This window comes from Pogona vitticeps, chromosome 1, assembly GCF_051106095.1.
Source record: "Pogona vitticeps strain Pit_001003342236 chromosome 1, PviZW2.1, whole genome shotgun sequence".
NCBI classification, from domain to species: domain Eukaryota; kingdom Metazoa; phylum Chordata; class Lepidosauria; order Squamata; family Agamidae; genus Pogona; species Pogona vitticeps.
This window is the reverse complement of record NC_135783.1, coordinates 73,616,447-73,630,099: the sequence shown is the minus strand read 5'-3', so window position 1 is coordinate 73,630,099 and position 13,653 is coordinate 73,616,447. Positions and strand designations below refer to the sequence as shown.

Below are 13,653 nucleotides of genomic sequence, written 5' to 3'. Positions count from 1 at the left end.
TCAGCAACCGTATCAAGCATACAGACAGGTGAGGTGCCCTCAAGTGTTTTATCTGCACTAATACCTCCCAAAATAAAACAATCAAGTACACTGCCCTTTTATTCCTAGGCTTCTATCTCTGTTCTCCCACAGCTGCTTAAAAAAATAAAAAATAAAGGAAGCTATAGTTATACTCTAGATTATCAGACACTATTGCAAGAACTGAAGTTCTTTGAAGATCTTTGGAAGGTTTTAGCAAGGCAAACATCAGTGAATTCAGACTGATAAGCTCCTTTGTAATTCATACTTGCATGTCGTCTTCTGCCTTGATCCCCTTCATATCATTTGTTGGCCTCATTACACTGTATCTTTTTGTAAAGAGTAACAGAAGAGAATTCAGCCTCCTTTACATAATTTGTCCTTATCTCTCTTTCTGCATTAACCTTACTGTGAGGTTCCTATCAGCTTCCTTTGGCTTCTTAAATAGCCTCAAAATAAGTGCTACAAACAGGGATGTTAAGCCACTGTACCTTTTTTCACAATACTCCTGATTAATTGCAATCGCTTTAAATTGTCTTCCTGCTTTTGTCCCCACTTTCCCGCTGGCACTGTACTCCATTACCAATTGTTTTTCTTTTCTCTTCCTCTATTTTTCACTTTCATTAGTCACATCAATAAATAAAGTGTAATGAAATCCAGTATTGAATCACAATTAAGATAGGACCATTGAATCAATGGAACTTGCATAGGTGTTGACTGTGCAACACTTGGAAGTATGCTAGTTGTGACCTACTATTAGATTTCAGCCACTGTGTCCTCCTCCTTACCCACCTCCAGCATCAGTAACACTGTTAAGCTCTGGTTACATTTTATTTTCAACAAGAGTGGTTGCATCAAGGTTTTTTTAAAATCATGTACCTTCTACAGTAATTCAGTGGGGATTTAGTGAGTCAACACATATGTAAGTTGTGCAGATTCAGTGGCTCTACCCTCGTTGTGACTTGCTGCTGGATTTCAGCATACAACTTCCAGAATCCCTAAGTCAACTGGAAGTCCTTATCACTCATTCTGAGTTTATCTATGCTACGTAGTTGTAGCACTTTGATTCCATTTTGAAAGCTATGCCTCCATCCTATGAAATCCCGGAATCTGTAATCTGATAAGATACATAGAATTCTGTAGAAGAGAGTTCTAGCGCTTTCCCCTGAACTACAGCAGAGAATTATAAGTATCTTTCCAAACTACAGATCTTGGGATTCAGCAAGATGGAACCACAGCAGTTAAAGTGGAATCAAACTTATATAACTTCTGTATAAGTGTAGCTGCATTCAGGAAATGTGGCCCCTCGCTGTGCTAGCTACGGAATTCTGGAGCTATAGTTCAAAAGTAAGTTCTTGAATTCTTAGGACACCTTTTTTTAATTCATAAAAACTGCATTTGCTTTTGAAATAGTTGCGAAATGCCACCAGTGGGCAACAGCTGTGGTTAACAAAGAACGACACTCTATGATTCCTGACTTACTGTGAAAAAGCTGCATCTAAATACACCTAGCCAATCATCTCCTGGTTAGCTCCTCTGAAAAAAAAAAAAAACTTACAGTGAAAACCTTGATGCAAGGTCCATACTTGTCCCCAAACACATCAGGATATGTTTTATTATTTTTTATTTTTATTTTTTTGTAAAGACTCTGACAAAGCAGAGCCCCCGATTCAGGCCTCACATGAAGCTTTCTCATTCTAGTTAATTTAGCCAGCCAAGTTCATGAGAAGAATGAAGGAGGAGCCAATAGTTTTGATTGCACCACTACTTGGCTTGCTCACATTTTGTTTTAACAACGTGTGCATGTTCTCATACTGGGTCACATAAGATCCTTATGTTGGATCTTATATGTTGGTGTTTTTTTAAAAAATAAAACCAACATTTAGAATTGATGTTGGATGGGCATTGCAATCCACCGGAGACCTATACCTCAGCAGGAGCCCCTGAACTCTGGAGCCTCCCTGCCCTGCTATTCTACTTCCTTGTGTTGCTGCTCAATCACTTATCCTGCCTAAGCAAATGAGCTGCAACAGGCGCCAGCCCTTCAACTCACCTGGCTTTGAGTAGCCAGATGGACTGGGTCCAGAGGGCAAAGATGAAGGAATGGTCTCCCTCAAGGGGTGGTCCACTAAGGGAGGGACTTCTGACAGTAAAAGCTGTTCAACAGTAGAACAGGTTATCTCGGAAGATGATTAAATCTTCTTCGATGGTTCAGCTCAAATTCTTGTGTTGATGGGTTGGGCTTGGATTTGGAAATTAGAAGTGGCCCAGAGGGTCATCTAGCCACTAGATGACCCTCTGTGCCCCTTCTAACTTCCAAATCCAAGGCCAGAATCCTACTGGTATCCATATAACATGCCATGGTTATTTTGATGAGGTGTCTTAGTAATTTGAACAAACGCATGGCCAGGCATGCAACCAAAGCATACCCTGTTGCCTTGATGATTAGCTGCAGCAAGTTGTTCAAACCTTATGTGAACATGGTAAGATTCTGGCCTATGGCACTAAGGCCTTCTTGCTGAAGGACCCTGTACAACTTGGGTTTGTGCTACAAAAATGCATAATAATTGTGCTCTTTTCAGTTACTGTGACCACTTTGCTGTTTTAGAATGAGTGCCTTGTAACTCTGTTTACATTTTCAGATCTTAATGACATAAAATTTGATCAGCACCAGTTATTATGAAGCTGGTAAGCTGTGTTATGCTGCACCTGTGACAGGGAGAGAGAACATGGTTTGGAATAATGTTGCAATTTGAAAATGTTTCCTTAATTTCTATAATAGCTGTGATTTAACTCTTGGCACTAGAACATTTTTCTCTCTCCTACCAAGATCTTTTAAGAAAAGGAATTGGGAAATTAAATTAAATGGAAGTATGCTAAAATATATAAAGGCATATTGTGTTGGCTATAATGTCTCCAATTAGAATAGATTCTGGTGGTGCCAAGTATGTGCTTAACAGTTTTCTTTTATTTTTCCTTCATGTATTAAAAAAAAAGCCTGTTCTGGAATAATTAGGAGAATAAACTTGAACCCTGAGGTTTAATGTTTCACTACCCAGTTGGCATACAGCAGCAGACATGACATGAAAAACCTTAACACTGAAACACAAAGCAGTACCTCGGCTGGGAGTCCAGTGTTTCTGTTTGATGGAGAGGAAAATTATTTCCCATTATCCATTGTGAATCATAAAGTAGATTTAAGGATTAATAACCATTGTTCCTTTTAGACTGTATGTAGTTTAAACAGTCTGGCTTGATGCCCATACACATTGGTCAAAATCCTGTCGCATAAATTATGCCCACATAAGGGTGATGGCATCACTGGCAGTGACAGATTGATGGTAGTTAAGAGTCCTTCCTTCAATCCCTGTATGCATCCGACTCATGCTCAGTGAGGTTGTTGATGAACCATGCAAACCCCAGAATTAATAGACATCTTGGTGGCAAGGTCCTGGTTATTGCCCTTATGTGAGCATAAATTATGTGACAAGATATTTGCCATCTAATACTTGTCCTAAAATTAGAGCAATGCTGAAACAAAAACAGGGTTTCTTAGCAGCAGAACCCTGGTTGGTTATAGGATCCCCTCCCAAAATGTTTGTGACTAATCCCGTTTTTTAGGTGAGTAGCCAATACATTTTTGTTTCACAATTCAGTGGATTTAAACTGTATATTATCTTTCTTCATTTTTTTTTGCTTTTAAAATAGCATTATTTTGTATCAGGATATAACTTCATTGCTGTGAATAGTAAAATGAAGGATCACTAAAAGGTAGTATAAATAATTGTTTCTATAAATAAGGATGCCAAAATTAGCAAAAATATAGTGGAATCCTAACTCCAAGATCCACCAGCTGTGCATGTGTGTGTGTGTGTGTTGGGGGGGAGTTAGGATTAGGAAGAAGCCTCTTTGGCCAGCTGATCTTAGAAATCTGCCTAAAAGTTAGTCTGTGGGAAGAATCTGTTGACTTGGATCTGTTTGTAGAAGACAAGGGGGGGGGGCACATCACTGCAGATCCAAACCTTCTCTTGTTCAGGAATAATGACAGACAGCAGCAACCATCTTGCTGACTGGGGCAAGATATAGGGGTCACATACCACCCCAATTACAGCAATTCCTCTGGCTGCTGATCAGTTTCCAGTAGAGATGGAGGTATTTGTATACGAATATCCCTGCACAGGTGGAAATACCATATTTTCCCATATATAGAACAACACTTTTTCCTAAAAGAATTAAGGGAAAAATTGAGGGTCATTTCATACACAGAAGGTAGCACTTTGACAGCCACTTTCCTCTGCCTTTTGCGAAGCCACGGGGCTTAGCAAAAAGGAAGGTGAGAAGCACTTTGCTTTTGGCCTCACAAAAGGCAGGGAAAAGCCACGGTCACTTTGGCAGCTGCTTTCCCCTGCCTTTTGCAACACCATGGGACTTAGCAAAAAAGAAGGGAAAAGCGGTGGTCAAGGGGAGCCCTTGCTAATCAGTTTCCGGGCACAATTCAAAGTGCTGGCTTTAACCTATAAAGCCCCAAATAGCCTGGTTCCAAGCTGTCGCCAAGACTGTGTCTCCCATTATGAGCCTGTTTAAGTGTTAAGATCATCACGGAAGACCCTTCTCTCAGTCCCGCCACCTTCACAGGTGCACTTGGTGGGGAAATGGGAGATGGCCTTCTCTGTTGCTGCTCCTAGACTTTGGAACTCCCTCCCACAGGCTAGCCCCATCTTTGCTATCCTTTTGCAAGTAGGAAGAGATCTTTCTCTTCAGGCTAGCTTTCCTTCAGTGTCTGGCTACCTGAGTGCGATTTTTAGATGTAGTATGATACATGACTGTGTTTTTAGTACTGCCTCTGTTTGTTATTTCTCAGAGTAGTATTTGTATGTTTCTTTTAATATTTGTATATTTATTATTTTTAGCTTTAATATTGTCTTTTGATGATGTAAGCTGCTTTTTATAATTGTTCTTAACTTTAAATATTGTCTTTTAATGACATAAGCTACCTTGGGTCCTTTTAAAGAAGAAAAGTGGGATAAAAATATTTTAAATAAATAAATGATGACCTTAAGTAATTTCTGGCATCTCTAGACTGGGAAGAGTTTGTATTTGGGGAACTTTGGCTAGCCTAGCATTAGCTCAGCTAGCCATTGACCATTCAGGTTGAGATTGTTCTGCCTAGCAGTTAACTTATTTAAGCCAGTATTTGAGTGTTGAGGAATGACAAGTGTGATTGGATCCAGAGGTATTGCTTTTTAAATAGTAATGCTCCTTCTTGCTCACAGGATGTCCAGTTCAGACCCATTGTGTTTTCCTTGAAAAACATGCAAAAGAAGGTGAAACATGGCCCAAACGTCTATGTTGTTTACTTTGCATGTAGAAAATACAGCCATGTATAATTGTTTTTCATTAGTAGCCCAGTTCGTTTCAGAACAAATTATCTCTGTGTGTCTGAAAAAGGATGATATACTGATCATTCGTGATACTACTGGCTCTCCTAAAAAAGTGTTTCATTTCTTTGTATTCTCTGCAATGTAAATAATGTGGTTGTTGTGGTTTTTATTTTAGGATCTAAGCAGCAGTACCAAGGCGAAGCAGAATCTTGAGAAGGAGATCAGAAACCTCCAAGGCAGGCTGGTTGCTAGTCAGAGGGCATGGGAAACCTCACAGGAAGAACTGATCCACTTAAAGAAATGTTGCAGTGAAAAAGAAGAAAAACTGAACAATAGTATAGAAGAGGCCAGGGCTCAAAAGAGTGTGCACAATACATTTAAAGAGCAAATAGTCACTCTCCTTGAGGGCAATTCCATTATAGTGAATCCAGTAGTGGAGGATATTGTGGAAAAAGTTCGAGAAATGTGTCTGAGAGAGGAGAGTAAAAAAAGGGTATGTGAACTTCTGTAAATTGTTCAAAGTGTTTTTTTTAAAAAAAATGCTTTTCTATATAAATTGAAATCTTATACATGTTGGCAATCTCCTTGCTTATAAGTCTTAGCAAAACACAAAATACTGTGTTACTCTTTAATATAAGCATTGCAGTATCCATCTAATACCGATAAAAGCAGGCACATCAATCCCAGAACCTCCTGGTAAAAGTGAATCAAACCCTCTCCACAATCATATGACCATCAAGACAGTGCTTGATGTCCATAGCTCTGCTGTTGCCCAAGCACCTGAACTTAACCATGATCTCGTCATCGGGAATCTAAAGCTGCTTCTAGACAGGGATGTTGGCAAGTTTTTGGATCCAAATCCCAAGTCCGGTTCTGAGTCTTTGGTATCGAGTCCTGAGTCTCAAGTTTCAAGTCCCTATTAAAAACAAGCTTTGGCCAGGAGGGCCTCATCTGCCCTAAAACCTCTGTCATGGCTAGTGTGGGGGTGGTGGAGGGAAGCGCCCAGAAAGAGGAGGGGGACAGGCCAGGGATGGGGGGGCACCCCGTGTAGAGGTGCCTTAGGCAGGCAGGGAGGTTAAGAGAGAAGGGGGCAACTGGCAGCAGGCGGCAGGTTGGGGCTGGAGCACACATGGGCCTAGTGGGGAGGGGAGGGAGGCAAGCAGGCTGGCTGGCTGGTGAAGACAGTGGCGGGGAAGGCAGAGGCACTCCGTACCTCAGCCAAGGGGCAGGAAGGTCCTGGACAAGTGACACAAGTAGGGTGGGTGGGAGGAGGAGTTGGCTTGTGCCTGGCCTCCCTCTCTTTCGTTTCCTGCCAGCCACCTCTTCAGTGCCTGACAGCTTCAGTTACCTGGGTCCCTCTTGGTGCCTCAGCTTGCACACTCTGCTTTCTCCTTCTGCTCTTTGTCCCATGTCAGGGAACAATGGCTTCCCCCACTCCACCCAACCTCCTGCATTGGGACCCCCGCTAAGTTTGGGTTTAGTAGGATGATGCTGGGGGTTGGGCTTGTAGGTTGAAAGCAGAGCAGAGGCAGCCGAGGAAGTGGTGGAAGGAAGGCGAGCTGCTGCCACTGCTGTGGCCAAACCTTGTAATAGTCTTACGTTCTCCCACCACTGTTTGCAACTTTTCTCAGGCCACATAAAAGGAAGGAGAGATCGAATACCTGCAGAGCATCTTTTGATTGTAAATACTCTAGATCCTAGATTTCTCGTTTCTTTTGTCTTAGAGCTCATACTGTGTCTTCATATTTTTTAATAGATCATAAGCCAGATATTGTAGTTTAGCTGCAGACTAGATTACATCTTAAGGCTGAATTCATATTATGTGTCGTTCTTGTGCTGAAACTGCTTTTATCAAGAACACGGGGGGGGGGGGATGAGACTCTCCCTTCTCTCTGTAGTGCCCTGTTTGTGTCCTCAAAATCTGCTTTAGAAACCATCAACAGCACATACTTGGGCAGTGTTGAGACTTTTGGGGTTGTTGAGAGTAGAGAATGGCTAACTGTCCTCATAGATTTCTGCTGATGACTTTGGGTTTAAACCAGAAGCTCTGTTCAGGCATTCAAAAAGCAAATGCAATTTTGAACATGGGAACCACTGATATAGATAAAGGGAGTGGGATTAAAAAGGATGGTAGGGCTTCAGTCAGGCAATCGCAAGAGTGGTACAGAGGGAGTAGCCACATGAAAACAGCAATTATAGAATCATGGAGCCAGGACTTTGGGCGAGACACAGAGTATATGCCCCAAAGCTTTTAAATTGTACAGCCTTTTTGTTACATGAAAACATTTATATACAGCATATATATGGAGCGGTATGTGAGCCGTGGTAAATGACAAGACTATTTGCTCTATTGGTGATTACAAGGCTATTTGCTGTGTTACAGTCCCTGCCAGATTTCAAGTTTCCTGCACATCTCGCCAAACTGCAAGTTCTCCTGATTTATGAAAAGCTTCATTGGTGGAGATGAGTTTCCTTTATTTGTCCTGTTTTTTTTAAAATGTTCAGACACCACCTTCTCCTTCCCCAAAATGTTAACATTTAACATTTCAGAAGAGTGGTTGCCTAACCTTTGGTTGGACTTCAGCTCCCAGGATCCCCAGCCAGCATGGCCAGCAGTCAAGGATTCTTGGAGCTGTAGTCCAGCAACATCTGGGCAGGCAAGTTTGGGAGCTATTTTTAAAGACAGAACATTATGAATCTTAAAAAAATATGTCACATGATTTTTTAAGTATTATGCTCTCAGTTTGATTTTATGTACATCCATGTGTGTGCATTGTATAAAGCTGCTCTCATTCTGTTGTAATGCAATGGCATGAGTTCAGTATCTGAACAAAAGTGCGTGTACTGATGCCGTCATCTCAGTGAGTGCAATGTGTTGCCACTGGGAAATCTCTGAGGACTAATACTAATCTGGCAATAATAGCATTGCTGGATTTCTTCAACTGACTTTTATCTTTTTTTTTTGTTACTTTTTTTTATTTCTGGGTTTCAGTATTTATTGAACTTAATAACTTGCACAATACAGTTGTGTATTTAGTTATCTCCACTGAGTTCACTGAGATTGCTTTTCAAATAAGAGTACATAGAAGAGCAACCTGGGTAACCCATGCTTAAATACAAACCTGTATTTAAGATTACAGTGTAATCTTTTGCCAATGTCCCTGGAAATTAGTCTCACTGATCTCAGTGAAGAACTTCTAACTAGGCACCCGCAGAAAATCATTGTTAGTGCCTTTGTCATTTGGAGTGGATTAGTGTCCAGACTGGAGGAAAAGTTGTGCCACTGACTCTCTTTAATATTTGTTTGTTTGGTAATATTAATTTCCTAATTATTTGCATGCAGTTTAAAAGTACATAAAAATAGCAGCACTTGGGACAACAGCATGAGCACAGTTTCCAATTGTGTCTGGAAACAAAATAGCATTCAGTGTAACTGATTTAAACTGGGAAGAAATGTCCTGTTTGCAGGTTTTGCTGACTTACTTGACTGCACACTGAGTAAAGTTTCTTTATAGTCTTCAAGACAGGCCCCACTGCATTGTCTGATCATGAGGTTACCAAGTACTATAGGTAGATACTAGAGATGGGGGATTCGTATTTGTAAGTGAACACGAAGCCCCCCAGCACAGGTGGCTGTCCTGATTATCTCCTGCCCTGCAGCCCCCACTGGACTACTCGTCGTCACCGCACCAATCGTGGCACTAGCCTGGCCACTGCAGCCCTGCCACCCTGTTCACCCAGCCACTCTGCGGCTGAGCAGGGAGACTCATCCTCCTGCCCCCTTGTTGGAGTAGCCCGGCGAGCAGGGAGGTAGGGCTGCGGCAACCAGGCTACTGCTGCGAGTGGTGCAGTGATGATGACTCTGGCTGTGCGTGACACGTAAGTGGCCTGGTGGAGTTTGGGGGTGGGGGATAATCAGGATGGCCACTTGTGCCGGGGGGGGGGGAATTTGTATTTGTATACAAATACGAAGCCCCCATCTCTAGAAGATACCTGTAACCAGACCCTACTAAAAGCAGAGTTCAGAAGATCCTGACTGCTCCAGGACTGTCCTGTCTTGGGTTATGTAGCTGGCATTTTGCCCTTCTCAGCTGTTGCTTATAGACTTGACCTGCAGTATTTTTTGGCCTGGAACACACAAACCACACGGCACAGTGGTTAACCTGCAGCACTGCAGTCTAGTCTCTGTGTACAATCACAGTTTGACCCTGACGGATTCAGGTAGCCAGCTCAAGGTTGACTCAGCCTTCTGTCTTTCTGGGGTTGTAAAATGAGTACCCCGATCACTGAGGGGACAAAGTGCTCTTTGCATATTTAAATAAGACTTAATGTTTAACTGAAACAAGCACCATGGCACAGTAGTTAAACTGCAGTTGATTGGTTGACAGTCTTCCATCCTTCCAAGTTCAGTAAAATGAGTATCCAGCTCACTGGGGGAGGGGGCAAGTTGTTGTTTGCATAATTACGTTGTGAACCTCCTACAGAGTCTCTAGCACTATGGGGCAGTTTATAAGTCAAAACAACAACAATTGTGTTATAAGCTACTCAGAGAATGTTCTAGAATGGGGAGGTACATGACTAGCCCTAACAGTACTCTTTCAAGAAAAGGTGAATATTTCTCAAAAAGGGATTGAGATCACCTCTCACAAACTGCCATCACTGAACCCATCCAGTCCATTCCAAACTCAAGGCGTTCAGCACCACTCCTGTTTCAGCTCAGTCGCTGCCTTGTCCCCTCCATCCCCTCCAGGGGCGGAGGTAGCAGGACACAGAGGCGAAGGAGCATTCACACATGCTCCGGTGCCTCTTGCTGCTGCCTCCCCCACCTGCCCGATCACCGCTGCCTTGTCCCCTCCCATGTTGGGGACAGTAGGAGGCAGAGGCAAAGGCAAACAAGCACTCATGTGCGCTTGGGCACCTCTTCCTGCCTCATTAGCAAAAAGGAAAGGGAGCAACAGCTCCCCTTCCATTTTGGCTAAAGCCCTGCATCCCTTGCCTTTTGAGAAGGCACAGAGGTTAGCAAAAGGCATACCTTTTGCTAGCCTCTTTCTCAAAAGGCAAGGAAAAGCAGCAGTCACTTTTGCTAAGCACGGGACTTAGCAAAAAGGGAGCCCTTTGATCCCTGCTTTTTAAAATTTGGGCTTAGAAAAAGGAGGGTTCATCTTCTACTTTGGGTCATCTTATACACTGAAAAAATATGGTATCTCATAAAAAAGGGTGGAAGAAATTAAGATATGGTCTCAGCTCAGATCTCCAGATAACTTGATTCAATTTTTAAAAGTTTGTGCTGAGCAGCATGAGGACAAAATAAACCACTGTGGCATAACTTGTCTATAGCTAGGTATCAGTGAGAGCAAAAACAATTGTTTTGATTTGAACTTCTCTGTAGCTTTGGCTTCTGTCCAAGTGCCAGCATGCATTGGATTATCCCAAGGCCAAATTTTGCACAGTTTTATTGACATTAACTTTTGTAAAGTGCATTTGGTTGTTTGGATTATATCCACTCGATAGAGATGTTAATAGTAATAATGGCTTTATTGGAAGATGGGTTAGCAATTGTCTGTACATGAGCCTACATATTCCTATTGTCTTCTGATATAAATACAGTATTTTTATCCAGCAGAGGTGACTCATGGGAAATTTTTTAATTGTTTGGCTTTCTGCATCATGACCTAATTGCAGTTTAAATGCTTTTAGATTATCCAGATGTGCTGTAAAGATGTTGAACATTTGCTAAGTATCATTTTAAATTAAAAACTAAAAATAAACAGTCCACTTCCAAATTGAGGTTTTCTGCTAGGATCTTTGGTAAAAACAGTACAGCAGAAAGATCTTCTTACTATGTCTACTTTAAATCTACTAAACTTTCTCTTGTGCCAACAAAATGCAGGACTGCATTGTAAGGCATTCAAGGAGTATGTATCTTCTTTATGCAAGTTAACCTCACATAAAATGCACAATCTTTTTCGTGTAAACCCTTATGTGTTATGAGACTCCAGGCCAAATATGTATGTGTAAGTGAGAGAGACAGACAAGTGGAAGGAAGGACGGATGGATCTGCTATAAATGCTTCAAATGTTAACGGAACAGCTTTCTGGATGTCCAAATAAAGTACATATCAGGAAAATAATGCACTTGTGAAAAGCTATGCCAAGGGGAACTTGGAGTAGAGCTAAACAGCTGTGCTTCACATCCCTTGAGTAAGATAAAACTTTGGCTACTGCAGTACAAGCCTTTGTATTTCATTGCCTGCTAAAAGCTTTGGGTATAAATTGAGTCTGCCTGTAAAACAAGTCCAGTACATGTCTGTTTGGTAGTACGCCGAGCTGTGTGATAGGGATAGCTGGATATTATCTTAGCCGAAATCCTCTTGACAAAAATTGCACAAATGGCATAACTTTTGGACACAAATTGAGAAATTGCCATACACATTATCAATTGCATACAACTCAGCATGCAACTGATGATGTCTATGGTGATTTCTTAGCTAAGGGCAATTTACCTCCCAGGGTTAATGCCATATGTGCAAAGCCAGCATAACTAGGCAAGATAATTTGGGCCATTATCTCTGAAAATGAGTTCAGAAAAGCTGGTGCTATCCCCGTAGCAGGAGTACTGTGTGCTTTGCCCATGAAAGGATTTGGGACGTTAGCAGCTGTAAATGTTTAGAAGTAGAAGTGGCTGTTTTACAAGGAGACTTTGAGCCATGGGCACTGGCACGTGAGTGGGTTTGGCAGAATTGTTAAATACCATTCCAAGGCTCAGGGCACATGCTTTGCCAGTACAGAAACTGCAGCTCTCTCTCTGAAACCAAAATGGAAAAGTACCAAAAGTATTTGCTGAAGAAAAAGTTTCGCCTTTGGCAAATGTGCAGCAACGAACTGGCCTTTCGAGGTGACTGCCTTGTTTACACTGTCCCAGAGTGATGTCCATCAATAAAGAAGTGTGCACTTCAGCCTCTGGAGAGTTCCTATTTGGAGGTCAGCCACTGAGATAACACTGTCAGAAAGGACTTGAGCATACTCCAAACTTCTTAGTCAGAAGAAGGTGCTACCATTGGTTTTGGTTTAGGCGCACTTATACTCAATAGCTGCTCTTGTGAATTATTGATTTTTTTAAAAGTGTAAAATCAAATCTAGTGTGACATGTTGATTCACAGTTTTCAGTTAATAAAACACAGATTGTTGCTCTTAAATTATTTCATCTAATACATCTGGCATCCAAAATCACATAGTAGTATGTCCATGTGTGGGAACATTGGAAACACTGTGGATCTAAGTTCTTACTATAAAGATTTCAAATGGTACAATACACGTAACGAGTCATTTCTATACCTTAGGTAGTCTCAGAATTACTTGCTTCCTTTTCTGATTAATTTACGCAACCTTGTCATGAACCACCTACTATATCTCCAATTGTCTTACTGCAGTGGTTCCCAACCGTGGTTGGCCAAACGTTCTTTGACTGCGACTCCCAGAAGCACTTGCCAGCACAGATAATAGTGAAGGCTTCTTGGAGTAGCAGTCAAAGATCATCTGGGGACCCAAGGTCGAGAACCACTGCCTTACCAATGGTATTGAGTAACAGAATGCACTTTACTGTCTTAGGCTGCAGTCACAGAGACAAAGACAAGCTATAAGAATTTTGCACTTTCTGGCCTATAGCTCTCACTAAGGCTGTGATTACATGATCAAATACTATGGGATTGCTGCAGCCGTAGTATGGGTCAATGTCCCCCCCCCCGTCACATGGCACAAAGGTGGATTTGAATCAGTCTGGCTCTTTGTGCTTCCATCATGCCTTTTTTCCCCCTCTGCCACTGGGGGCTTCTACTTTTTTCAAGCTGGAATGATTTGAACTGACTTTTCCCCATGTGATCAGTTGATTCATATTTGTAAAGATGGGAGTGGTGTCTGTGGGTGGTGTTTTGGTGATGTAGGAGCATGATGTTTAGGACTATGTTCTTTCCCCCATATTGTCCTCCATTTCTTTTATTTCTTACATATATGAGTTTAGTGCTAGAGCACATCATTGTTGATATACTAGTTTAGCACTAGATCACCTCCAAATGAGAAAAAAATTCTTTAAAATATGCAAACAAAACAGAAACAACCAAGATGAAATAAAATATGTTCTGTGATATGTACATGTTAAGAAGAACTTTGGGATGCTGTCAACTTTTCTGGAACTGTCAAGCCCTTCCAAAACCAAGCAGCTAGACAGTGAATCATGAAAGAACTGGCAGGGGTGGGAT

The 13,653-nt window shown here is 41.7% G+C and overlaps 1 protein-coding gene across 20 annotated transcripts in view; it reads left to right on the top strand.

Annotated features, from left to right (window-relative positions):
- CCDC170 (coiled-coil domain containing 170) overlaps positions 1-13,653 on the top strand; it is a 67,315-nt gene that overhangs the window by 35,988 nt on the left and 17,674 nt on the right. For 19 of the 20 annotated variants that reach the window (XM_072995290.2, XM_072995283.2, XM_072995286.2 and 16 more), the window contains one exon: positions 5,575-5,892. The exons of the other annotated variant lie outside the window; for it this stretch is intronic. In XM_072995290.2, the coding sequence (XP_072851391.2) occupies positions 5,575-5,892 (318 nt within the window). The remainder of the gene's footprint in view (positions 1-5,574; positions 5,893-13,653) is intronic. 20 annotated transcript variants of the gene reach the window in all.